General features: G+C 37.4%; 1 protein-coding gene and 1 pseudogene across 8 annotated transcripts in view; one reads left to right on the top strand and one right to left on the bottom strand.

The window, feature by feature from the left end:
* The window catches only part of RUFY2 (RUN and FYVE domain containing 2), a 73605-nt gene that overhangs the window by 34738 nt on the left and 10981 nt on the right, over positions 1-27886 (bottom strand). For 6 of the 8 annotated variants that reach the window (XR_011971600.1, XR_011971601.1, XR_011971599.1 and 3 more), the window contains exons 3-10: positions 27688-27805; positions 8547-8648; positions 7726-7849; positions 7298-7359; positions 6225-6290; positions 3935-4004; positions 1828-1929; positions 149-265 (exon numbers count right to left, since the gene is read on the bottom strand). Coding sequence is in view for 5 of the 8 variants with exons in the window: in XM_072628791.1 (XP_072484892.1) it covers positions 149-265; positions 1828-1929; positions 3935-4004; positions 6225-6290; positions 7298-7359; positions 7726-7849; positions 8547-8648; positions 27688-27805 (761 nt within the window). In the remaining 3 variants the exon portion in view is untranslated. The remainder of the gene's footprint in view (positions 1-148; positions 266-1827; positions 1930-3934; positions 4005-6224; positions 6291-7297; positions 7360-7725; positions 7850-8546; positions 8649-27687; positions 27806-27886) is intronic. The other 2 variants (XM_072628792.1, XM_072628790.1) reach the window with 1 other exon arrangement.
* Positions 8842-22714, top strand: LOC140529249 (poly(A)-specific ribonuclease PNLDC1-like; annotated as a pseudogene).

Here is a 27886-nt window from a genome sequence, read left to right as displayed (position 1 = left end):
TGGCTGATTGTTTTTGTTACAAGGCAGGGCTCTAGGAGAGGGGAAAATATCAGAAAATGATCACGCTGAAAAACGTATTAGTGTTCGAGGGGTGCTCAAGTCCTTCTCTATCCAATATCTCTCCTAATCTAATGTCAGTGGTGCTCACCTGACGTAACTGGGATTCTTCTCGGAGCTGTCTACGGGCTTCGTTGTACATCTCATCCAAGCCCTGACGAGACTGCTTGTATGTCTGAAGCTCAGTCTCCACATCTACTCTGGTAACCTAGGAAGATGATCAAAGTGTACAATTCCACATCCCTTACCATGAGAACGCAGAGAAATTCATTCTGATATAAGACAGGCCCAGAAATACAAGACAACAAATCCATGGCAATTTCACATACAAGATTTCAAACTATATTCCAGAACTGTGATTGTCAAAACAATTTGATCCTGGCTAAGAAATAGATAGATTCATCAGAGGAACAATATATGGGAAGCAAATAAGCATAGCAGCCTGATGTTTAATAAACCTAAAGATTCCTGCAATTTGGGGAACAATTTACTATTTGACAAAAACTATTGGGAAAAATGCAAAGTAGTCTGGATGAAACTAGGTATAGACCAACATCTCATATCATATTTAAGATAAGCTCCAAACGGGTACATGATATAGACATAAAGGGGTGACATAAAAAATTTAAAGGAGCATGGAAGAAATTACCTGTTTGATCTATGGACAGAAGTATGTATGATCAACCAAGAGACAGAGACAGAGAGAGAGAGACAGAGAGAGAGAGAGAGAGAGAGAGAGAGAGAGAGAAAGACAGAGAGACAGAGAGAAAGGTTCACAGGAGGTAAAATGGACAACTGTGATTACATGAAATTAAAGGTTTTGCACAAACAAAACCAATAAAGCTCAAGTTATAAGAAAAGCAGGAAATTGGGGGAGACGGAATCTTTGCAGTAAGTTTCTCTGATAAAGCTCTCATTTCTGAGTTAGATAGCAAACTGAGGCAAACTTATAAAAATAAGATTCATTCCTTAATTGCCAAATGGTCCAAGATATGCATAGGAAGTTTTGATTGTTTCTACATCATTGCTGTTGGTTAGACTAGGTTGAAAAAAAAGGAAAATGACAAAAGCTAGTGGGGATGTGGGAAAACAAGTACATTAATGCATTACAGGTGGGGCTGTGAAGTGGTCTAGCTATTTTAAAAGCAATTTGGAAATATGCCCCCAAGGCTATTAAAACATGCACACCCTTTGACCCAGTGATAAGTTTTCCAGGCCTATATTCTGGGTCAAAGAAAGAGGACAGGGACCCCACGAACAAAAATATTTACAGCAGCAGTTTTCCCAGTGGCAAAAAACTGGAATGAGAAGATGCTCATCAACTGGGGAAGGGCTGGACAATTTATGAATATGATGAATGCTACTGTGCTGTAGGAAATGATGAAGGGATGGTTTCAGAGAAACCTTAGAATTGATGCAGAATAAAGTGAGTAGAACCAGGAAAATAATTTACACAGTAGCAACAACATTGTACAGACAAACAACTCTGAAACTCTGATCAATGCAACGAAAATCCTTATTTCAGAGAACTCTTGATGAAACATGGTAAAATGTTCCAGATGAAGACGTGGTGGATTCAGAGTGCATTTTGATGTATGTTTTTTTGGACATGGAATGTTTTGGCAGGAATGTTTTGCCTGACTATCTGTATGTGTAACAGGCTTTGCTTTTCTTGTTTTCTCAATTGGGGAAAGGTGGATATTCGAGGGAGAGAACTCAAAGCTGAACATAAAATTGAATTTCAAAAAAAATAAAGTATTTTATACACACCTCTAAATGTTGTTGTGTTTTCATTAAAATCAGTTTATTTTCACTTCGTAACTGATGATTTTCTTCTTGGAGTTTAATAATGTTGTTCTTCGCTATTGCTAACTAAATACGAAAAGAAAGGGACAAGGAGAACATGGAACAGCTTTTTTATGAATAATTAGTCATTTAAAATCATTATTAAAATATTTTTAATTGTTTTACTTGTTCCCCCTGATTTATCCATGTGCTCTATGCATCTCTCCCTACCCCCAAAACACTTATGTTCAGAAAGATAAGCTAGGGAAAAATACAATTCTCAAATAAGGGTTTTATAGTTCTATATAGAAACTCATAGCATTAAAGATCATCTAGTCTAGTTCTCTTTTTACAGATAAGGCCACTGAGGCTCAGAAAGTCACTTGGGTAACAAGGTTTATAAGCCCCCAAATTTAGTTCTGGCAGGGACCCCAGACACCATCGAGTCCAACCACCACAATTCTACAGCTGAAGAAAGGGAGGCCCAGAGGGAGGATGTGACTTCCCAAAGTCATTCTGGCAGTAAATGGCCAAACCAGGATTCAAACTCTGGTCCTTTGCACACTGTCACTCCCAGTATGCCCCTCAAAGGCACCTGCCTCCCTTGTAGCCCTCTCTGCATTTGCCTCACTCTCCACCCTTGGAACTTTCTACCCTGGTGTTTGAAGAGGCATGAAGGAGCTGCTGCCACTGCCAATCTAATAAAAAGGTGTCTCCTACTCTTAAATTAAATTCAAACTAAAGGAGTGATCTTAAACAATTACTCTTTTCTTTTAGAGATCCTTATATACACATTTAGCTAACAGTATAGGATAAACAGCAAAATGTCTGATAAATACACAAAGGCTACTTTGATAAACATCAGGTCTTGAAAGTCATTTTGAATGTTTAGTCCTTTAGCAGGTTCGTTTTTAAACATTTTTATTAGTGAGATGACTCCTTATTCAAAAACTCAATACTCAAAATTTAAAGGGAGGAACAAGAGACACAGAACAAATATGAGGCCTGTCGATCCATTGATTTTTATGAGGCAGCTCCCACTGGTATCAGTGATGAATGGGAGTCTGTATGGCAAGTGTTTTTGTTTCCACACTATAGATAGGAGCTCAAAAAATTGAGTCTCTCCAATCAAGAGTTCTTTATTGAGTAATTAAATTTATGAAAATTTCATTGGAGGAAACATAAGCTGAAATTTCTCAAGAGGCCCAAGAGTCAGAAATATTAGGGATTATTATTAGTAGCAGTATTAGTATTATTACATTAAATAGTTCATTTTTCTCTGATGTTACTTCCTCAGGGATTTACCAATGAAAGTACAATTAGGATGAACACGAACACAATCAGTTAAATTATCTTGGGCTCACTAATCTAAGGCCTGAAAAATCTAGACCAACTCAAAAAAATTAGGTTCCATGTAAGAATAGATTTTAACTAGAAAACAAGTTCTATGGCACTAAGTATACTTCTTTCCATCTCTACTATTCCTATGACCTCAATAATTGTAGGTATAGGACCATTTTGTTGGCTAATGGGTTTTTCTTCAAACTACTGATAACGTTTCCTGAACAGGGAATGAATCGGAGACCTGGGTTCAATTCATTTTGCCTCTAATCAGCCTAGAACACCCACTAACACAAAATATCGCATGGGGTCATTCTGGTAACAATAGGGGGAAGTAACTGCATAATAATGCTTGTGAACAAAGTCTTTTGGCTACACTAAGATGGACAAATCTATTTTGTTAGGACAACATGATTATAAGCAAACAACAAGTTGTAGCTAAAGTGGCATTTAAGTACTAATTGCACATAAGCTAAAGGTTGGAGGTTTAATGCTTTATTTACAATGCCCCAAAGTTTCCTCCGGAGGACCTAATTCCCCAGAGCTGACCTACTAAAGCCCATCAGTCAAGCAGGTCTAACCAGGAACATGGTTACTTTTTTCCAAAGGATTAACAGTTATCTCTTTCATAGATATCACATATTGCAGCTTTTATTAGGGTTTACATAAAGTTTATACTTATAATCAGAAGGATCATATTATTCACCAGGCCTATGATATATTCAAGTTACGCGTTACTGGATGTCAATACCTCTTCAATCAGTCTAGTGTTTGACTTTTCTAATGAATCAACTCTTGAATGGAGGCTGCTGACTGTGCTGCTGAAAGTAATAAAGAAATAAATTATCATTTAAAATCATAACAAACTCAATGAAGTAAATCCACGTATTATGACAAACCCAATGCTGGTTGGCATGAGCCAACTTCCCAGCCCAGACTGTAGTTTGGGAGACGTTTTATTTACTTGGATCCTGATTTCATTTCTTGCTTCAGTGGGGGAGCAATAACTCTACAGCCAAAGCTTTTCTATACTTCACGTTACAATCCTGTTTAGGAGTTCTTATTGCTTCATGACTATCCCTCTTTTTAGGTGACATTATCTGATATCAATGTAAAGTTGTATTCTATAAATTCTGAATAGGGCAAATTTAGATATTATTAAATGCTATTAAAACACAAAAAAAGGTTTATATTTGAGTAAAAATGGTCGGACCATAGAAGATGGATCTGGAAGGAACCTAAGATATTATTTAATTCATCGGCCCCCTCTTTTTATTACTGAAGAAACTGAGTCAGATGACTTGCCCAAAGACATAGTAGCAGAACTATCAAAATACTCTGGCAAGAATTTGCATTTCTACTCTATAACTCTAAACAGGGGTTCCATGGAAGGTAATCTTAAATTCTATGCCTGCTGTGGTTCCTCTCTGTATCTTTTTAAACACTCAGAGAAGCCTTCCAAAGTAACCCTGGGATTGAGAAATATGGATGTAAAGTATGCTGAAATCTCTAAGCATCAGGAACCCAGCTGGTCTGTAGAAGGTGAGAGGTGGATTATGGGCCCAGAAAATGTTAACAGAACTCACTTGTACTTTTCTTAATCTGTACTTAAAAGCTTGAAACACTGTGGCTTTTATTTTCAATGTTTAGCTTCACACCTTTTTGCTGAGATTCCAACTTACCTCTAATGAAATGCTACATAGTTTCTGTTTACAGAAGGAGTTCATTTTAGAAGATAGAGCAAACCTTACTACTAAAAGAAGAAAAGCTTCAGGTCCTAGTCACCCCAAACTAAGGTCCCATCAATTCTTGTTCAACAGATCCTAGGTAAGAATTCACAACAGCATCTGGACTATAATACTGCCCTTTGACCAGAAGCAATGCTCTACTGAGTATTCAAGGGCCTACACAACTGGGCAGGACTCTTTCTGGCTTTCTCCCGTATCAATGCCACTGTTCTATGCCAGGACACAATGAAGTATTCTTTGTTCCTCAGACATGCTGCTTTCACTGCCTCCACCTCCCTAGCTTTGCTTGCACCGTTGCTTAGCCTCCAAAAATGCTCTTGAAAGGGGGAATCTTGTTATCATGTAAAGTCCAAATCAAATGCCACCTCTTCTAGGATGTCTTCCCTGATCTCTCTAGGGTCATTAAAGACCATTTCCTCCTGAACACAGACATGTTGTCATACATTTCTCAAAGGCATTGTCATGTAATATACTACAACTACCTATGTGCAGGTCACATTCTCCTCCTCCACGGTAAGCTCCAGGAGGCCACAAATTGTGCTCTCTTACCAGGGTGTCTACACTAATGTCTGCCACAGTGTTCTGCACAAAGCAGGTGCCTTAATATTTGTGGAATAAACCATGTACATAAATATAAAGGATATATTTGGAAACAGTTCTGCATGTTTATAATGTCAACAGTAAAAATGCATCTTATTACATCTGTCATCTGTTTCTTAAAATACTTAAAGAAGTAAAGAGCCCTTGTCAGACAGATTCTTCTCTGCCAACTCCATTTGAAGGAGAGCCACTGCTTCTCCTCCTGTCAAGTCATTATCTTAGGATTATGTCTGACAAGACTATTACCATGCAAATCTCAGAATCCCAGATCTGGTCTTCTCCAGCACAGCTCCCATCCACAAGTTGCTAGGAGTGAATAAAGGTTCTGAGGTAGAAGGTGATCCTAGGTGATGTCCCTCATTTGAGCATGAACTATATAGTTTTGAGATTTAGAGCCAGGGGAAAAATTACTTTCTGAATTACCAAAATTTTATCAATAATTCCCCAAGTTCCTCTGCTTGTCTCAGAATTTAAAGGAAAACATATAGAGTTCTTTTTTAAAAAAAACAAAACTCTGGTATTCCCTTCCTATTCTCTGCTGAAAACGAATCTGGTCCAGTAATTTCATTGTACTTTAAACCATATGACATTTCCTTTTACCGAGGAAGAGATGAAGGGAATAGGGCCAAGCTGACCTGAAAGAAATCTAGAGTAATATTTTAAAAATCTATTTAAGTATCCATAAATACTTACTTCAGTTGTCTATTTAATTCTTCAACATAATTCTTCTGATCCAAAATGGCAGCAATTTGAACATTCCTAAAACACAGAAGGAGTTACCTTAGTGCTCTTATGGAAGCGTGTGCACAGAGATACAGACTACGCCTTCCAGAAAGAACTATGCAAACATTTTTTGTAAATTCTGTGACAAGAACACAGCATTCTTCTATAAATATCAAAAGCCAACAATCCTGTAATCATATGATAATGAGCTGAACAGATAAATATTAAAATTATAAACATATGTGTGCATACACAAACATGTATAAATATATAATGTATTAAAATGAGTTGTAATATTGCTGGTTTGGGTGTTTCACTGAATGATGCTGATTACAATCCATCCATGCCTATCAAAATGCTGTGACTTCTGTCCATATCTGCCTATCAATTCACTTTAGGAGGTGCATCCAAAGTGTTTACGTTGCCTTTCTTGCATTCTCCTGACCAACAGAGCACTCAAGTTGTCCCACTGACAGTCCCCTAACTCTTGCTACAATGATACACTGCCCTAATCCATTTCATAACAATCAATTACCAACCATTTTACCAGTAATGCTTTTTACTACTGTGCTGAGTGCTAAAGGACAGTAATCTTAGTTAACAAATGGATTGCTGCACCAGCTATAAGGAAAAACACCACCACTGGTTGATGTGTAAGCAAATATACTCTTCAACATAAGCTTTTAAAATGTTCCATAGGACTGTACTGTCAAACTGAAGGTACTCCAGTAGAGTACTTCTGTGGATAATTTCTCTCTAATGCATCACTTTTCAGAGAGGTTTGGGTATACAAAAACACATTATTGGAAGAAATGAAAAGCAGGCCTTTCTTTAAACTGATCTTTCCCATTTGGCTTCATAAAATTTATTTTAAAAAGGGAAAATGAAAAATAGCAGGAAATCTATTAACACTAAACCCTCATTATTAATACATATGGCTGAATTAACACAGATTTACACAGAATTTATACTAATTTACACACGGATCTGTGATTTACCACAGAATAAACCAATAAATATGAAACCACTTACAAAGATCATACCTTTCTTTATTTCCAATATCCTCTTCATTCTTTAAATACACAGAAAAATCGATTACCCCAACCTGGAGTAAATGAATTTTTTTTACTTAAATAGGAAGAATGATAAAATCTTTAAAATAATAAGCAATTTTTATCAGAAAGCTTTACTAACATGCACTCAATTCTGTCCTTAAAAAACTTAAAATGACACAATAATGACTGACATTTATATGGTGCTTTAAAGTTCATAAATAACTCTGCACATGTCCTCATTGAAGCCCTACAAACACCTCTGTGGGGTAGATATCAACATCTTTATTTCTATAAACGAGGAAACTGAAGTACACAGACAGGATTTGAACCAGGTCTTCTTAACTCTAAAGTCATCACTATCAGCTGTTTCATTCTGCGTGCCCCTTACCCAGTTCTGAATATTCTTTTCCACTTACTTGTGAGTCCAAGTCTTCTCCCTTCACACACAGATTAGCATCGATCACATTCAGGCCTACCAGAAGCCCAACAATAACTGCTCCTTCTTCTTCCATCATGAGGGCATGATATTCATAGAATTCACTGTCAAATTCAATAAAAATCCAATCACAAATTCATTTCAAGCAATGAATTTTAAAATCTGTCCAACTCATGTTCAATATTAGACAAATCAGAAAAACACATTTTTAGACTCTGACACAAAATAAGTAACTTTTGAAAAAATTAAAAATTACTTTTCAAGTGAAAGACTTATGAAGGGCTGAAAATGGAAATTATCAAGGCAGCTCGTCAATGCAAGATGAAAATAAAAACTCTGCCCACTGCCTTTCCCAATAAGGCCAAATGTTTTATTCAATTATCAGATTTTTAACTAATCCTCAAACCATCCTTATGAAATGATACTTACTTATAAGTGTCATCCCAATTAAAAGAGAGGAAAATCAAGATTCGATGACTTGTCTGTGATCACACAATGACAGAGGCAATCAAAACCCCAAACCAAAGTCTAGTTTTCCTGATTTTCTCCTCAAAAGGAGAGGAACAAATGGAATTTTATCTAATACTCCTTCTAGCTTTTCTATTTGACTTTATATTCATGTTTAAAATTTTTTATTCAGAATGTAAAAGAAAGAACCTATGTTTAGCTGGGTATTACTAGAAAAGGAAAGAACTGTAGTATTAAAGTTAATATTCTAATATAAATGGTTACTTAGAAAAATAATTGATTCAAGAAAATAGAATTAGATTTAAAATATTACGAAAATTGATATTTACTAACCTTAGGAGATCTCTTTGAATTATCAAGCAGCGCAAATAATCAGCCATTTTCTTTTGCATGAGGGCCAATCGTAACCATGCTCTGGCACGACCCAGGGGTGTCCTAGGAAAGTCAAACAAACAGACAAAAAGGCAACTTCAGTAACCTAAAGTCATTAACCACAGAACTAATCTGTCAAGAGACACATTTATGGGGGAAAAAAACCAACAAACCCAGGCAATTAATTTATACTTTGGGGCCAGTTTCTACAGTGCATGAAATCCCTAAAATCCCTGGGAGTCATTTGTTTGCATCTATGAAGAGAATTTCTCAAGGACACCAAAAGGTGAGTGCTTTCAAGAATAGAGAATCTTCTTTCTGTTTAGCACAGAGCTGGGGTGATCTATAGGTGCTAAATGTTATGTATACTATTAGATGTGGTTTTCTTTGGCTTTACTACTTATTGATCTTGGGGCCCTGGGCAGATCACTTTTCCTTTGGGCCTCAGTCTCAGGCTCCATAAAATGAGGGTCAAGAACAATGTCATTTCTATGGTCTTTCCATATTTCAGTTTGTTGACCCTATTTTAAGAAAATTTGCCTAATTAGAATAATTTTGTCAGTAGATGAGACCCTCAAAAATAAAAATGTCATCATAAAAATGCACTTAGCCAACTGCCTGCCATGTAGTGTTTAATGAATGCTTATTCATTCAAACTGAAATTATTACTGACTGCAATAATTTTCCAGAGCAATGTAGATGTACTAAGAAAAATTCAGACCATATATGAATAGAAAACATGAAGAGGCTCAGTGTATGCCACACTGAATTAAATTCATTTTGAGAAATTCAATTTAATAAAATAGTGACTGCTATATATAAGGTACTATGCTAAGAACTGGAGGTAGCTTTACTTAAAAAGAAATATTCACAAATATTTCAACTAGATCTGTTGATTGTTAGAGCTGAAAGGAAGCTAAAAGACTTAAAAATACCTCAACTTTACAGAATAAGAAAATGAAGTCCCTTCATTTCCAAGATATAGAAGGAACTGATTAAAAAATATATAAGATTAAAAATCATTCCCCAAATAATAAATGATCAAAGGAGATGAATAAGATGTTTTCAGAGGAAGAAGTCACAGGAATAAATGCTCTAAAAATTTCTTAAAAATCAACAAACAAACCTAAAATAACCACGAAAGAAAACATACTAAAAATCTTAATGCAAATAGATGTATTGAAAACAAAAAGAAATCAAGGAAATGACAAATAAAACTAAAAGTTGGTTCTCTGAAAAGTCTGTTAAAATTGATAAATGCTAAGCTAAGCTGATAAAAAAAGGAATAAGGTAGAAAATATAATCATAAAATAGTTTTTAAAAAAACAAGGTGAGAAAAAGGTCCTTTGCACCGCGGACTGGGCTCCGGGACTAGGAGCTGACTACAGCCCTGCCGCGGCCACCGCACCAAGAGGAAAAGATCCGAGCAGGCTTCAGGGACAGGATCTCCAGCGGCCACGCGGGTCCCTCCACCCACAGGTGACAGGGGTTGGTGAGAGGGTCTCTTTGGCGGGTCAAGAGGGGAGTGGGGTGCCCCCATAACTCAGGCCCCCTCGGGAAGCAACAGCGGAGATGGGAGCAGACCACAGCTCCCCAAGCAGGCAGGAGCCTGGATCCATTGTTGAAGGTCTCTGCATAAACCCCCTGAGGGAACTGAGCCCGTGAGGCAGCCCTGCCCTGACCTGAGCACCTGAACTTAATCTCACACTGAATAGCAGCCCTGCCCCCGCCCAAAGCACTGAGGCTGGGAAGCAGCATTTAATTCTCAGACCCCAAGCGCAGGCTGGGAGGATCCGGAGGTGAGGTGGGTGTGAGGAGAATATTCAGAGCTCAAGTCACTGGCTGGGAAAATGCCCAGAAAAGGGAAAAAAACTAAGAATATTGAGGGTTACTTTCTTGGTGAGCAGGTTTCTCCTGCCCTCCCTTATGAGGAAGAGCGGTGCTCACCATCAGGGGAAGACACGGAAGTCAGTGCTTCTACATCCCAGCCCACTCAATGGGATCAGTTCTGGGAAAAGGTCTTAAAGAGCCCAAACAATTTTCAAAATCATGATAGAGAGGTGGAGGAAAAACTGGGAAGAGTAATAAAAGACTTGCAAGCAAAGTATGAACAACAAATCAACACCTTGCTAAAGGAGACCCAAAAAAATGCAGAAGAAAATAACATCCTGAAAAATAGGCTAACTCAATTGGCAAAGGAGGTTCAAGAAGCCAAGGAGAAGAATGCTTTCAAAAGAAGAATTAGCCAAATGGAAAAGGAGATTCAAAAGCTCACTGAAGAAAATAATTCTTTCAAAATTAGAATGGAACAGATGGAGGCTAATGACTTTATGAGAAACCAAGAAACCACAAAACAAAACCAAAAGAATGAAAAAATGGAAGATAATGTGAAATATCTCATTGGAAAAACAACTGACCTGGAGAATAGACCCAGGAGAGACAAGTTCAAAATTATGGGCCTACCTGAAAGCCAGGATCAAAAAAAGAGCCTAGACATCATCTTTCATGAAATTATCAAGGAAAACTGCCCTGAGATTCTAGAACCTCGAGGGCAAAATAAGTATTCAAAGAATCCACAGATCACCACCTGTAAGAGATCCAAAAAGAGAAACTCCTAGGAACATTGTGGCCAAATTCCAGAGTTCCCAGATCAAGGAGAAAATATTGCAAGCAGCTAGAAAGAAACAATTCAAGTATTGTGGAAATACAATCAGGATAACACAAGATCTAGCAGCTTCCACATTAAGGGATCGAAAGGCGTGGAAGAGGATATTCCAGAAGTCAAAGGAACTAGGACTAAAACCAAGAATCACCTACCCAGCAAAACTGAATATAATACTTCAGGGGAAAAATTGGTCTTTCAATGAAATAGAGGGCTTTCAAGCATTCTTGATGAAAAGACCAGAGCTGAAAAGAAAATTTGACTTTCAAACACAAGAATGAAGAGAAGCAAGAAAAAGTAAATAGCAAAGAGAAGTCATAAGGGACTTTACAAAAGTTGAACTGTTTACATTCCTACATGGAAAAACAATATTTGTAACTCTTGAAACTATTCAGCATCTGGGTACAGGGTGGGATAACACACACACACATGCACATGCACACGCACACACACATAGAGACAGAGTGCACAGAGGGAACTGAAGAGGAGGGGATCATATCTTAAAAAAAAAAATGAAATCAAGCAGTGAGAGAGAAATATATTGGGAGGAGAAAGGGAGAAATGGAATGGGGCAAATTATCGCTCATAAAAGAGGCAAGCAAAAGACTTTTTAGTGAAGGGAAAAAGAGGGGAGGTGAGAGAAAAACATGAAGTTTACTCTCATCACATTCCACTAAAGGAAGGAATAAAATGCACAGTCATTTTGGTATGAAAACCTATCTTACAATACAGGAAAGTGGGGGATGAGGGGATAAGCAGGGTGGGGGAGATGATGGAAGGGAGGGCATGGGGAGGAGGGAGCAATCTGAGGTCTACACTCATGGGGAGGGACAGGATCAAAAGAGAGAACAGAAGCAATGGGGGACAGGATAGGATGGAGGGAAATAAAATTAGTTCTTACACAACACTACTATTGTGGAAGTCATTTGCAAAACTACACAGATCTGGCCTATATTGAATTGCTTGCCTTCCAAAGGGAAGGGGTGGGGAGGGAGGGAGGGCAGATTGGCAGACAGGGGCAATTAGAACATTCAGTGTTTTGGGGTGGGGGGAGGGGACAAAAGGGGAGAAAATGTGGAACCCAAAATTTTGTGAAAATGAATGTTAAAAGTTAAATAAATTAATAAAAAAAAAAGAAATAAAAAAATAATAATAATAAAAAAAACAAAAAAAAACAAGGTGAAATCACAGCAAAACTAGAAGAGATAAAGAGAATAATCAGAAAATATTATGCTAATGAAACTAAGAACACAAAAGTAATTGGGGAATACCTTAAAAAATATGTAATACCCAAACACAGGATCAGAGAGAGATCTTAAATTACCCTAACTAGACCCGATAAATGCTATCAAACTATTAATGAAAGTTAGTATCCACACTTCACAATTATTCTCAAAAACTGAGAAAGAAAGCAGTCTATCAGCACCCTCTAAGGAGACAAATATAGGCCTAATACCTAAACCAGAGAAACATAAAAGCTAGACAGAAAACTATAGACCAATATCATCAATGAATAGTGGCTCAAAAATTTTACACAAAATCCTATCCAACAGATTTCAGTGATTTATCTAAGAAATCACTCATTATGAACAAGTGGAATTTATATCACAGATGCTAGCATGGTTGAACATTAGGAAAACAATCAATACAATTAATTACATTAAAAACCAAGACATCCAAGACCACACAATCACCTCAATATATGCAGAAAAAACCTTTGATAGGCTTAGAGGGGGGAGGAGCCAAGATGGCGGAGTGAAAGCAACGACTCACCTAAGCTCCTGGACAAACTCCTCTGGATATCTCTGAAAGGAGAATCTGAGCAGACTTTGGAGGTGTAGAATCCAGTGGGTGACAGACTTTGCCAGATTCGGAGCCCAGGTTAGACTGGAAGGTCCACGGGAAGGATCTGTTCCGCAGGGGTGAGCCCCCAGCGCACAGCCCAGGGCGGTCAGCGCAGCAGGGCGGAAGGGACCTGAGAAGCCCAAGAGTGGTGGGCGAAACCAGCGGAGCAGGAGACAAGCCAAACCGAGCCGGTGAGAGCCACTGAGCGCCAGATATCAGCGCAGCAGCCCTTGAAACCTTCAGCCTGAAGACTAAACTTCGGTAAGTCCCCTACTTGAACTTCCGGGAGCTAGGATGGCGGAGTGATCAGTAAATGCTCTCTCCTCCCCCCGATGACCGTGAAAGAACCATAAAATATTTCCCCAGAAAAATCCTGGATCAGCGGGAACAGCAGAAGGGGGCATATAGTCTCATAACACCAGAGGCTAGGAAAATAGCAAAGGGGGATTCTTCCTACTGTGGCGGAGGCGATCTGGAAGGACAGACGACCCAGGGCAGAGAAAATTCGCACTGAGACCCAGGCAAACCTCAGCGCCGGGAGACGAGCCCCAGGAGACGAGCCCCAGGAGGGGTGGGAACATGCATTAGCATCTAGGGGAGCCTCAGCCCTCCAGGGGAAAAGGGAAGACAATAGGGAAGCTGGGATCACCATCCCCTGGCCTTGCCTTTGCCTCAGGTCAGCTGAAGAGATCTCCTGTGACCAGACCACTCCTCCCACACACCTAATAAACTAACCTCAGGGTTGATCTGGGAAACAAAAAACAAAAACCTGCTTTTAGCTTCTTCACACATCAGCTCAACACAAAGTTCTGTACCTTCTGACTGAAAGAACGAGAAGCTACAACACTCAGTCAACATCATGAATCGGAAAAAGCAGACGAAAAGTGAAAAAACCATAGAATCTTTCTATGGGGATAAGGACCAAAACACGAACACCAAAGAGGTCAGAGCTGAGACTGTACTTCCATCTGAAACTTCAGAAGGGACTATGAATTTCTCGCAAGCACAACTAGCTTTCCTGGAACAGGTGAAGAAGGAAATAAAAGAAAAACTGGCCAATGATTTTAAAATTATAAAAAAAGAATTCACTGATGAGAACATCACTCTGAAAAGGAAAATTGAACAAATGGAAAAGGAAGTTCAAAAATTAACTGGAGAAAATAATTCCCTAAAAGGAAGAGTTAATCAAACGGAAAAGGAAACCCAAAACCTAATTGGGAAAATTGATCAAATGGAAAAGGAAACACAAAACCTAACTGGGAAAACTGGTCGAATGGAAAAAGAAGTACAAAAATTAAATGGAGAAAATAGCTCCTGAAAGGGAAAAATTGGTCAGATGGAAAAGGAGATGCAAAAGTTAACTGAAGAAAACAATACAATGAAGATTAGAATTGGGCAAGCAGAAACTAATGACTCAATGAGGCAACAAGAATCAGTCAAACAAAATCTAAAGAATGAAAAGATAGAAGAAAATGTAAAATATTTAATTGGAAAAACAACTGACCTGGAAAATAGATTCAGGAGAGAAAATTTAAGAATTATTGGCCTGCCAGAAACCCATGATGAAGAAAAGAGTCTGGACAATATCTTCCAGGAAATCATCAAGGAAAACTGCCCAGAAGTACTAGACTCAGAGGGCAAAATAGTCATCAAAAGAATCCACCGTTCTCCTCCCAAAAGGGATCCCAAACTCAAAACCCCAAGAAATATCGTTGCCAAATTCCAGAGCTATCAAGTGAAGGAGAAAATACTACAAGCAGCCAGAAAGAAACAATTCAAATATCAAGGACATACAGTCAGGATCACACAGGACCTTGCAGTGTCTACATTAAAAGATCGAAAGAATTGGAACCCAATATTCCGTAAGGCAAAGGACTTGGGACTTCAACCAAGGATCAACTACCCAGCAAAGTTCAGCATAACATTTCAGGCAAGGAGAAAGTCATTCAACGAAATAAGGGATTTCCAGAGCTTCCTGACCAAAACACCAGAACTCAATAGACAATTTGATCTTCACATGCAGGTCTCAAGAGAATCATAAAAAGGTAAACAGGGGGGAAAAAACAAAAACAAAAACTTGTTACTCAATTAGGGCAAACTGTTTACCTCCCTATAAGGAAAGATGATACCTGTTAATCTTGAGAACTATGCAGCTATTACGATAAAAGGGATATACATAGAGGGAATGGGTATAAAGTAAATGATGTCATGTCAAAAATATGATTTAAGTATGAGAAGGGATTGTAATAGGAGGTGTGAAAAGGAGGAAGCAGAAAATGGCAAATTACATCACAGGAAGAAGTACAAAACTATAGTAGAGGGAAGGAGGGGAGGGAGATGAGAATTGTTTGAGAGGTACTCTCATCTGATTTGTTTAAAGGAGGGAACAATAATCTTAAATAGATAATCCTAACTAGCTCTATAGGTAGTAGGAGGGGAAGGGGGAAGAAAGGGGAGGGAGGCTAAAAGGGAGGGAAGAAGCAATAAGAGTAAAGGGGAGTAAAAGGGAGGGGGGCTAAAAGAAGGAGGGGAAGGCTGCAGGAGGAGGGGGAGAAAAGTGAATACTATTGAGGAGGGGAAGGGAGACGGGAGAGCTAAAAGCACAAATGGTGGGAAAGAGGATGGAGGGAAATACACAGATTGTAATCATAACTGTGAATGTGAATGGAATGAACTCTCCCATAAAACAGAGACGGATAGCAGAATGGATTAAAAGCCATAATCCAACAATATGCTGCTTACAAGAAACACATTTGAAACGGGGGGATACACATAGGATAAAGGTCAAAGGATGGAGCAGAATATATTGTGCTTCAGCTCATGTAAGAAAGGCAGGAGTAGCAATCCTAATCTCAGACACAGCGAAAGCAGAAATAGATCTAATCAAAAGGGATAAGGATGGAAACTATATCCTGCTAAAAGGCACCATAGACAATGAAGCAATATCATTACTAAACATGTATGCTCCAAGCGGAATAGCATCCAGATTCTTAGAGGAGAGGTTGGGGGAGTTGAAGGAAGAAATTGACAGCAAAACTATACTGGTGGGGGACCTCAACCTCCCCCTCTCTGAACTCGATAAATCCAATCTCAAAATAAACAAGAAAGAGGTTAAGGAGGTAAATAAAACTCTGGATAAGGTAGATATGATAGATCTTTGGAGAAAATTAAATGGGAATAGAAAGGAATATACCTTTTTCTCAGCGGTACATGGAACATTTACAAAAATTGACCATGTACTAGGACATAAAAATCTCACAATCCAGTGCAGAAAGGTAGAGATAATCAATGCATCCTTCTCAGATCATAATGCATTAAAAATTACATGTAATAAAAGGCCATGGAAAGATAAACCAAAAATCAATTGGAAACTAAATAATCTAATTCTAAAGAAGGGTTGGGTTAAAGAAGAAATCATAGAAACAATCAACAATTTCATTCAAGAGAATGACAATAGTGAGACAACATACCAAATCTTATGGGATACTGCAAAAGCAGTTATTAGAGGAAGTTTTGTATCTTTGAATGCTTACATAAATAAAATAAAGAGGAGATCAATGACTTGGGCTTGCAGTTGAAAAAGCTAGAAAAAGAACAAATTGAAAATCCCCAAGTAAATACCAAATTAGAAGTACTGAAAACCAAAGGAGAGATTAATAAAACTGAAATTAAGAAAACTATTGAATTAATAAATAAAACCAATAGTTGGTTTTATGAAAAAACTAATAAAACTGATAAACCTTTGGTCAATCTGATTAAAAAAAAGAAAGAAGAAAATCAAATTACTAATATTAAAAATGAAAGGGGTGAACTCACCTCCAATGAGGAGGAAATTAAAACAATAATTAGAAACTACTTTGCCCAACTTTATGCCCACAAATTCGATAATCTAAACGAGATGGATGAATATTTTAAAAAATAGAAATTGCCCAGATTAACAGAAGAGGAAGCTGAATACTTAAACAACCCCATCTCAGAAAAAGAAATTGAACAAGCCACCAATGAACTCCCTAGGAAAAAATCTCCAGGGCCAGATGGATTCACAAGTGAATTCTATCAAACATTTAAAGAACAGTTAATTCCAATATTATATAGACTATTTCTGAAAATTGGGGAAGGAGTCCTCCCAAATTCTTTCTATGATACAAATATGGTTTTGATACCCAAACCAGGAAGAGACAAAACAGAGAAAGAAAATTATAGACCAATTTCCCTAATGAATATATATAGATGCAAAAATTTTAAATAAGATTTTAGCAAAACGAATACAACATCTTATCACGAGATTAATACATTATGATCAGGTAGGATTCATACCAGGATTACAGGGCTGGTTCAATATTAGGAAAACTATTAGCATTATCGATCACATCAACAACAAAGCTAACAAAAACCACATGATTATCTCAATAGATGCAGAAAAAGCTTTTGACAAAATACAACACCCATTCCTACTAAAAACACTGGAGAACATAGGAATAAAGGGAACTTTCCATAAAATAATAAGCAGTATCTATCTAAAACCTTCAGCAAGCATTATATGCAATGGGGATAAGCTAGATGCATTCCCAATAAGATCAGGGGTGAAACAAGGATGTCCATTATCACCACTATTATTCAATATGGTACTAGAAATGTTAGCTGTAGCAATTAGACAAGATAAAGATATTCAAGGAATAAGAATAGCCAAAGAAGAAACTAAGTTATCACTCTTTGCAGATGATATGATGATCTACTTAGAGAATCCCAGAGATTCAAGTAAAAAATTACTTGAAATAATAAACAACTTTGGCAAAGTTGCAGGTTACAAAATAAACCCACACAAATCTTCTGCATTCCTATATATTAGCAACAAAGTCCAACAGCAAGAGATAGAAAGAGAAATCCCATTTAAAGCTAGGGTAGACAGTATAAAATACTTAGGAGTTTACCTGCCAAAACAAACCCAGGGATTATATGAACACAATTACAAGACACTTTTTGCACAAATAAAGTCAGATTTAAGTAAGTGGAAAAACATTAGTTGCTCATGGGTAGGCCGTGCTAATATAATAAAAATGACAATTCTACCTAAATTAATTTACTTATTTAGTGCCATACCAATTAAACTATCAGACAATTATTTTCTAGAGCTGGATAAAATAATATCAAAATTCATTTGGAAAAACAAAAGGTCCAGAATATCAAAGGGACTAATGAAAAGAAATGCTTGGGAAGGTGGCCTAGCGCTACCAGACCTCAAACTGTACTATAAGGCAGCAATTATCAAAACCACTTGGTATTGGCTAAGAAACAGAGAGGTAGACAAGTGGAATAGACTTGGCACTCAAGACGCAGTAGGCAAGGAATATAGCAACCTTCTGTTTGATAAACCCCAGCTTCTGGGATAAGAACTCACTGTTTGACAAAAACTGCTGGGAAAACTGGATAACAGTGTGGTGGAAATTAGGCATAGACCCATACCTGACACCGTACACAAGAATAAAGTCCAAATGGGTACATGATTTAGGTATAAAGATTGATACCATGAATAAACTGGAGAAGCAAGGAATAGTGTATTTATCAGATTTATGGAGAAGGGAAGAATTTTTTACTAAAGAAGAGATAGAAAGCATTATGAAATGCAAAATGGATAACTTTGATTACATTAAACTGAGAAGTTTTTGCACAACCAAACCCAATGCAACCAAAATCCGGAGGGATGTAGTAAATTGGGAAAGAATTTTTACAGCTAAGCTCGGGGATAAAGGCCTCATTTCTAGAATATATAGAGAACTGACTCAAAAGTATAATCATACAAGTCATTCCCCAATTGATAAATGGTCAAAGGATATGAACAGGCAATTTTCAGAAGAAGAAATTAAAGATATCTATAATCATATGAAAAAAATGCTCTAAATCACTATTGATTAGAGAGATGCAAATCAAAACAACTCTGAGGTACCACATCACACCTATAAGATTGGCAAACATGACAGAACAAGAAAATGATAAATGCTGGAGAGGATGTGGGAGAGTTGGAACACTAATTCATTGTTGGTGGAGCTGCGAGAGCATCCAACCATTCTGGAGAGCAATTTGGAACTATGCCCAAAGGGCTACAAAAATGTGCATACCCTTTGACCCAGCAATATCGCTACTAGGACTGTATCCCCAAGAGATCATAAAAATGGGAAAGGGTCCCACATGTACAAAAATATTTATAGCAGCACTCTTTGTAGTTGCCAAAAACTGGAAGTCAAGGGGATGTCCATCAATTGGGGAATGGCTGAATAAATTATGGTATATGAATGTAATGGAGTACTATTGTTCCATAAGAAATGATGAACAAGAAGACTTCAGAGAGGCCTGGAAGGACTTATATGACCTGATGCTGAGTGAAAGGAGCAGAACCAGGAGAACTTTGTGCACAGCAACGACCACAGTGTGCGAGAGTTTTTTCTGGTAGACTTGAAATTTCGTAATAACGCAAGAACTTCTTAAGAAAAAAAAATCCCAAAGGTGGTTCTCAAGGCAAAATGCATTCCACACTCAGAGAAAGAAATATGGAAGTCATTCGCAAAATGTAGCAGATCATGTTTGTGTATGTGTATGTTTTTGTGTATCATGTTTTGATTTGTTATATGATTTCTTTCATTTATTTTAGTCTGACTACATAGCATGACTATAGTGAAAATATACTTAATAGGAAAGTATATGTAGAACCTATACAGAATTATATGCAGTCGTGGGGAGGGAGGGGGGTAGTGGGGGGTAGGTGTGGGGGGGATAAAATCTCAATTGTATGGCAGTGATTGTTAAACATTAAAAAATAAAAAAAAGGAAAAAGAAAAAAGAAAAAACCTTTGATAAAGGATGCTATTTTATACCAAGAAATCCTAGAAAGTATAGGCATGAAGGGCCCTTTTTTTAATATCATAAAAAGTATCTATCTAAAACCAAAAGCAAAGATCCTATGCAATGGGAATACACTAGAACTTTTCCTGAAAGATATGGAAGTGAAGCAAGGATGACCATTCTCTCCACTACTGCTTAACATAGTTCTGAAAATGTTAGCAATAGCAATAAGACAAGAAGAAGGAGTTTAAAGAATAAAGAAAGTAAAAGACAAGATAAAACTCTCCCTATTTGCTGATGATATGATAAGTTTACTTGGAAATCCCCAGAGAATTGGCAAAGCTACTAAATGAAACAAAAGCTTCAGCAAAGTTGCAGGCTACAAAACAAATCCTCAAAATCCAATTGCATTTCTATCTAATAATAATAAAACATGAGAAGCAATAGAAAAGGAAATCTCATTCCAAATAACCACAAAATGCATAAAATATCTGGAGATCATCCTTTCAAAGCACACAAAAGATCTGTATAGATTCAATTACAAAATGCTCCTTACAGAATGAAAGAACATATATATAGCAGTGCTCATGGCTAGGCTATGTCAATACAATAAAAATAACAACACTATCGAAATTAATTTAAACTTTTAACACTACACCAATTGAATTACGAAGAGGATATTTTACAAAGCTTGATAAAATAATAATAAAATTCATTTGGAAAAACAAAAGGGAAATGATTTTAAAAAGTAAGATTAAAGGGAAATAAGCACTTCTAGACCTCAAACTTTATCATAAAGCAACTGTCAACAAAACCATCTGATGTTAATTAAAATAAAGAGAGATAGAACAAGGCAACAGACTAGATAAGGGAGACTCAGAAACAATAGAACTCCATAACCTAATGTTTAATAAAGTAGAAAATGTTATAGATATCTCTTGCATCATCCCCTCCTCCTCCCTTTTCCCCCTTTTTTCTTCCCCCTTTGTCCTCTCTCCCTTCTCCTTGTTCTTTTCCTCTTCCTGCTCTTCCTCTTCCCCCCTCCTTCTAGCTTTCAATCTCCCCCTCCTCCTCTGAGCCCCACTCCTTGCTGCTTTCCCCTCCCCCTTTCCCGTTGCCCCACATGCCCCTCCAGTGTCCTGCAGGTGGAGCCGGTATACTTCTGGGGTGGGGGTGAGGGCCCCGAGGGTCTCTGGCCTGGCCTCATGGTTCGGCCAAGGAGGTGGGTGCCAATGCCTTTGAGCAGAAGCTGCCCATGCTGGAGGAGCTCACTCTGGGCTTTGACTTTCTGGGTTTGGACATAGAATTTACAGGCTTGAGGTTCACCTTTCCAAAAGGCTAGCAAACAAGTCTCTTTGACTCACCAGCAGAGTAGTATCCAAAGACCAAGCAAAGCACTCAGCAGTTTATAGCATGTCAAATTGGATTGTCAATGTTAAAAGTCAAACAAGTATAAAGCCCATTCAAATACCTTCTTCCTCTTCCCTATAATACTTGGGATTATGGATTCAGAATTCTCCTTCCAGGTCTCTAGTATTCTATTTTTGAATCAAAATGGTTTTGATTATAATAATTTCCTCAAAAATGGGATCCCATATATGAATGAGGAAAAGAAAATTAAGCAAGACCTTCTGACAGGGAATTGGAAAGTTCATAGTACATTGGACAAAGACCAAATGAAGGTGGTGATTGATGAGGTAACTTGGTGGTTGGAGACGGCATAAGAAGATTGGATGACTCTTCCTGATATAACTGGGTTCGAGGCTTCTGAGGTACAGCTGGTACTGAGGCAGGCTCTCCCCACAGCTGGGACCCACAGCCTGATGAAAGACAAAGGGGTGCTAGTACAGAAAGTGAGCAGGTGATATGCTGGTGTCTACAGAACTCTTCTCATGACCATGATGACTATAGAAAGGAGAAGATTCTCTTCTCAGCCTGGGGTTTTGCTGTCTTTTTCCAGATGCTGGTAAAAGCCAGGAAGCCTTTGATAGGACATAACATGATTATGGATCTTCTGCACCTTCATGAAAAGTTCTACAGACCTCTCCCAGAATCCTATGAGCAGTTTAAGCTGAACCTCCATGGCTTCTTTCCTGTACTCATAGATACCAAGAATATGACAAAAGAGATTTGGAAGGAACTAAGTTTCCTGAGAGCTTCAAATCTTTTGGAAGTTTATGAAGTAGTAAACAATGACCTGACTCCTAACAAGAATTCTTGTTCAGTGATCATCCATGCAAGTGAGTATATCAAATATGTTGAGACCAAATACCCTCATGAAGCAGCTTATGATGCTTTCCTTTGTAGATCAGTTCTCTAGAAGGTAGCACACTTACTACATAGATCAACTGGTGGCCTCACATTCCCTCAATATCTTGATGTGCTGGTTCCATATGTGAACCAGGTGAATCTTATCCAAGCATGTCTCTCTAAAATCAATTTCTCTGGCCCAGATTTCCCCAGCAGTTGGCCACCCACCCTTACCCTCAAAGTCAGAAGGTGGCCTGTGGTAGATGAAGAGCAGATCTATTATGAATTCAAAGACCTCTGCAAATTCGATGTTCGGCAATACACCCAAAACGAGTTTCTGCTTATGACCAACAAGTTCAAGGATGCCAGGATTATGTTGCAAAAATACAGGTACCACCCTGACCTTCAAGTGACCCTGTAGCAATACTGGAGGCATTCACCTAATATCAACTGCATAATACAAATCTGGGGTGTTGCTACTGCTTGGGCCTTTCTGGCTTTTATTCCTGGAGGATCTCCATCACATATACAGTGAAGTCTTCAGGAACCGTTGGCCCATCTCAGCTTTGCCCTTGGAATGCCATTCACCATGACTTATCTCTTAAGGGTACTTTAAAATGGGCTTGTGAAATCTTTCCTAGGTTTCTTTTCCTACCCCAAATCTCTTGAGCATGTCCTTCTCCAGAGTTCTGGTGCCACAAAATTGTGAGTTCAGTAGCACTGGCTTATAGGAGAAAATTCCTTTCCAGAAGAAAATGGGAAGAAAGTACTATTGGGACAAAAGCCCAAATCATTTCAATGACTATTTGTCAGAGAAAATATTTTAATCAGATTCCAGGGAGGCTGGTAAAAATATCTTGTGAGACAAGATACAAGTTGCATAGATAAAAGACTATGCTAACTTTTTTTTTTTTTTTAACACTTTTCAACATCATGAGAAGAGTAAATGACTGATGAATACAGGGTAATTTTGGTTCTGTTGAAGACTACTTTTCTAAGTAGATTTAATAAAGGAAAAGTTTAATTGCAATGAAAAAAATATGCTACATAGGACAGAGTGCTTATTTGGTAAAAACTGCTGGAAAAATTGAAAAGCAGTCTGGAAGAAATTAGTCCCAGATCAATACTTTAAAATACATTTCCCGATACATTTTAAATGGATACAAAACCTTAATACTGATATTAGTTATTAATATTAATGTTCATTTCAGTCTAAGTCCAGCACTCTACTGAGCTACCTACCTGCCCATTAACAATCATGCTATAAAAAATAACTAAAACTATGGGTAAGAGACGTATATATTCTTAACTAAATAAGAGATAGAGGCAATTACAAAAGATAAAATTATGCAGAAGAAGAAGGCAAGTGATTTCAAACAGGAAAAAAATCTTTGTATCCATTCTCTCTGATGAGGATTTGGTATCAAAGATATATAAACAATTAATAAATATATATAAGACTACTAACCATTCCCCAATACATAAATGGTCTAAAGGGATAAACAAACAGTTCTCAAAACACCTGCAGTGTATTCATAACCACATGAAAAAATACTTCAGATCACTAATGAAAAGAGAAATGCAAATCAAAACAACTCTGAGGTTTCACTTCACATGCTACAAATTGATAAAAATGACAAAAAATGTCAACAGTCTATGCTGGAAGGGTTATGGGAAATTAATCACACTAAAATATTGTTGATGGAGCTGTGAAATGGTACAACTATTTTGTAAAGCAATCTGGAATTGTGCAAATAAAATGACTAAAATGTCCATATCATTTGAACCAAAGATTTCTGAACTTATGCCCCAAGGAGGCCATTCATAAGAAAAAAGTACCCATATACTCCAAGATATTTGTAGCAGTGCTTTTTGGAATAGCTAAGAATTGGAAACAAAGATGCCCATCAATTGGGGAATAGCTAAACAAATTGTGATACATGAATGTAACAGAACACTACTGTGTTATAAGAAACATGTGTCTGATGAACAGAGAGAGAAGCATGAATACATTATATGAATTGATGCAAAATAAAGTAAGCAGAGTCAAGAAAATAATACACACAACAATTACAACAATGTAAATGGAAAAAACAACTACACACCAAAAAATCAAAAGTAAATACAGCAAAATAATAAAAACCAAGTGGGACTCAAAGAAAGAGACAGGGAAACCCCCAACCTACCTGTCTGGGGAGGTGAGAGAAGCCCACAACCACGCACTGCACACACTTCAGACTCTCTCAATTTATCAACTAGTTATGCTGACTTTTCTTCCCCCTCTCCAAACAAATTCTATTTGTTAAATGGGATGACTCTTGGGGAACAGAAAGGAAAGGGATACATGGGATACTATGGTGATGTAAGAAGCAGAAAATATCAATCAAATATTTTAAGAAATAAACGTTCTAAATCACTAATAATTAAAGAAATTAAAACTATTCCATGGTTCTACATCACACCAATCAATTTGGCTAAGTGGATAAGTCAAGGAAAATGACAAATGTTGGAAGAGCTGTGGCAAAAAATACGTTAATGCACTATTTGGTAACCAGAGCTGTGAACTAGTCTAAGCCAATTTTGAAAGCAATATTGAAATATATCCCAAAAGCTATTAAAACATGCATATGCTTTGACTCAGTAATAACTCTACTAGGCCTATACCACAAAGAGATCAGAGTAAGAGGACACCTATGAACAAAAATATTTATAGCAGGTCTTTTCATGGACTCAAAAGAATTGGAAACTGAAACTGAGGAATGCCATATGAATGTAAAGGAATACTATTATGTTGTAAGAAATGATAGAAGGGTCTAGTTTCAGAGAAATCTGGGAAGAGTTGCACAAATTGATGCAGAACGAAGTGAGCAAAACCAGGAGAGTTATTTATATAATAACAACAATATTGTAAAGGCAAGTAACTTTGAAAGACCTAGGAGTTGTGATCAACACAACGAACAATGCTAAAACACACTACTCACCACCAGACAGAGAAGTTGATAGTATTAGGGAATGTGACTAATGCAGGAATTTGGAGGAGTAGTAAGCATTTACATAAAGGACTTAAATATATCTTGGGGGGGGGGGGGGGGACAGACTCTAGATTTGTAATTTCCTAACAGTTATCAGCAATTAAGTCTGTAACTTATAAGCTTAGAGAGTTTTTTTCTTTTTTTAACTTTTATTTTTTCAATTAACAAGTATTTCTTTTCTCTCCCTCCTATTCCTCCCCCTTCCCTGTTAGAAGAAAAATAAGGAAAACATAACCCTTGCAACAAATATGCAAAGTCAAGCAAAACAGATTTCACATTTACACTGGCTGTATACAAAAATACTGGCTTGGGCTGCACCTTTTAGGAGGTGGGCCCCTACGGTTCACTTTCTGTCCTCTCGAACTGCATATGATCAGTCACTGCAAAGAGAGATCAGAGTTCTGAAGTCTTTTAAAGTTGTTTGTCTTTGTATTTATTGCAGAAAGTAGCCTGGAACCCTGTAAGATTCAGAATGTCCTAGCTATAGTATATCAGGCAGAGCCTAAACCTGAGTCTTCCTACCTAGAAAGTCTGCTGCCTCTCTGGTATTTCTCATAACTGCCCATTTAAAATTTCTTTTTACTTCATTCTCTCCTAAAGGTAATTAAAGAGTGCCCCTATAATTAACCATTCCAGAGGCACTCTTGTATAATGGATAGAGGACTAGGGCTCAGATCCAGGAAGGCCTGAGTTAGAGATCACTCCTGATAGAAATGGGCCCTGGGACTTGGAGTAAGCCACTGAACCTTGCAAAGCCTGAGGCAGGAACTTGTTTTGCTTGATTATATATGTTTATAACAGGTTTTTTTTGTGCATGTGTGTGTGTGTGTGCGTGCTTTTGTGTGGTGAGGTAACAGATGTAGGTAGAAAAGGTAAATTTTCATTGTTTGGAAAAAAAAAGGAAAATGAGGTCCAGGAATTTAGGTCCTTTCTCCAAATACATACAGTAAGTTTGGAGGCAAATGTCTCCTGAATGCCAGCCTAATGATCTTCCCACCCTGTTTACTGCCTCATTCTGCATTCTGAATCCATCACTTCTCTGGAGATGAGTAGCAAGTTTCATCTCATCTATTCACCTCTAAAGATTGTCATTTTGTTCTTCTAACAATCATAATATCCCATTTTTTCCTGGTTCTTCCTCCTTTGCTAATAAGTATACCAGATTCCAAAATAAAATCACCACCACCACCTGGGACATCACCTAAAACAATCTCAATTTACAAAAAATAAAATTTTGATAAGCTAAGTGGTACTATTTCCTCCATACAACATATGAAGTTAAATATTAAGATTATCAAAAGCAAAGAAAATTGATGATAAAAAAATATTAAGCATAAAAAAATAGATTTACATGTGATAAAATAATCTAGTAGAGGTTCCCCAATTTATTTGGCCTACTACCCCCTTTAAAAAAATTACTCAGCACTCCTCTGGAGTTAGGTTGAGTTAACCCTTATTTTTATTCAGTGCTCCCCAACTGTATTGGAGACTACTATTGCCCCCTCGGATCATTCCAGCTCCCCCCAGCAGGCAGGTATCACCCACTTTGGGAACCTATGAAAGGAGAGTACTTAAATTTTAATCATATTTCTTCAGAGCCTGAGAGTTTAGCATTAAATAGCACTTTATATCCGCAAAGTAATTTTCAATCATTTCCCATTATTCAGCATCTTGTTTTTAGAGACATGGTTCATTTACCTTTCTTGTGAAGGAGATGGGTCCCAGTTATGATAAATCCCAGAGAAAAAACATATTTAGACAAGTGATTATAGGGCATTAAAAAGTTGTTTAGGATTAGAACTCAAGTCATCTGAGCTTCAAGCCCTCTGTTTAATTCATTAAAGAATCACAACTAATATGATCACTGAAAAACTGATGAAAAATAACTTTTGTGACCTATGAAAATAAGCTTTTAAATTAACCACCACTCATTTAAAGCTATTTCCCTTTTGCGTTTCTGACAGTGATATAATCTAATAACTTATACCAAACCAACATCCTTGATAACATACAAGCATTAGTCAATCTAAGGCAAGCCAACATTTTTTACCACCTGTTACTATAGACTACTATATTCTGTAATTGTCATATTTCTTTACCTGTATTTTTTCTCGTACCTTCTCATTTAATCCTCCCAGCTATTACTCGAGTCTTTATTTTCCACCTACTAGAATATGTATCCTTACATCTTTCTCTAAAAGGAAACCACACATTAATAGGGCATGGTTGTATTTAGGGGAAAACTCCATTTGTTGGAGAAGCCATAAAATCTAAATAATCTCCTCTCTCCCACCAATGCTCCAGCAATTGAATGTATTCCTTCCTAACCCATCAAATCAATTCTAGAATCCCACCAGATGCTAATTATAAAATAGTATTTTCCCTCAAAGGGGGTTAAAGGTTACCCACACATATTTTTTCTTTAGTGTCTACTCCTGACCAATTATTTGGGTCTTTAAAAACAAAAAAGACTTACTTAAGGCCAGGCAAATCTCTGACACTAGCTGCTATCTCCTCCGCTTCTGGGTATAGCTTCTCCACCAGCTCCAAGGGCCCCCAGATTGTTTTGTTATAACTCAGAAAAGATTTTCTTACTAAAAAAGAGAAAACATAGTCTTTCAATTAATATTTTTTTAAGAAAATCAACATATAATGCTTTCCTTTCATAGAGTGAC

This window comes from Notamacropus eugenii, chromosome 1 (assembly GCF_028372415.1).
Source record: "Notamacropus eugenii isolate mMacEug1 chromosome 1, mMacEug1.pri_v2, whole genome shotgun sequence".
Classification (NCBI taxonomy): domain Eukaryota; kingdom Metazoa; phylum Chordata; class Mammalia; order Diprotodontia; family Macropodidae; genus Notamacropus; species Notamacropus eugenii.
The sequence above is the reverse complement of the archived record's forward strand: the minus strand, read 5'-3'. Positions and strand labels throughout refer to the sequence as shown.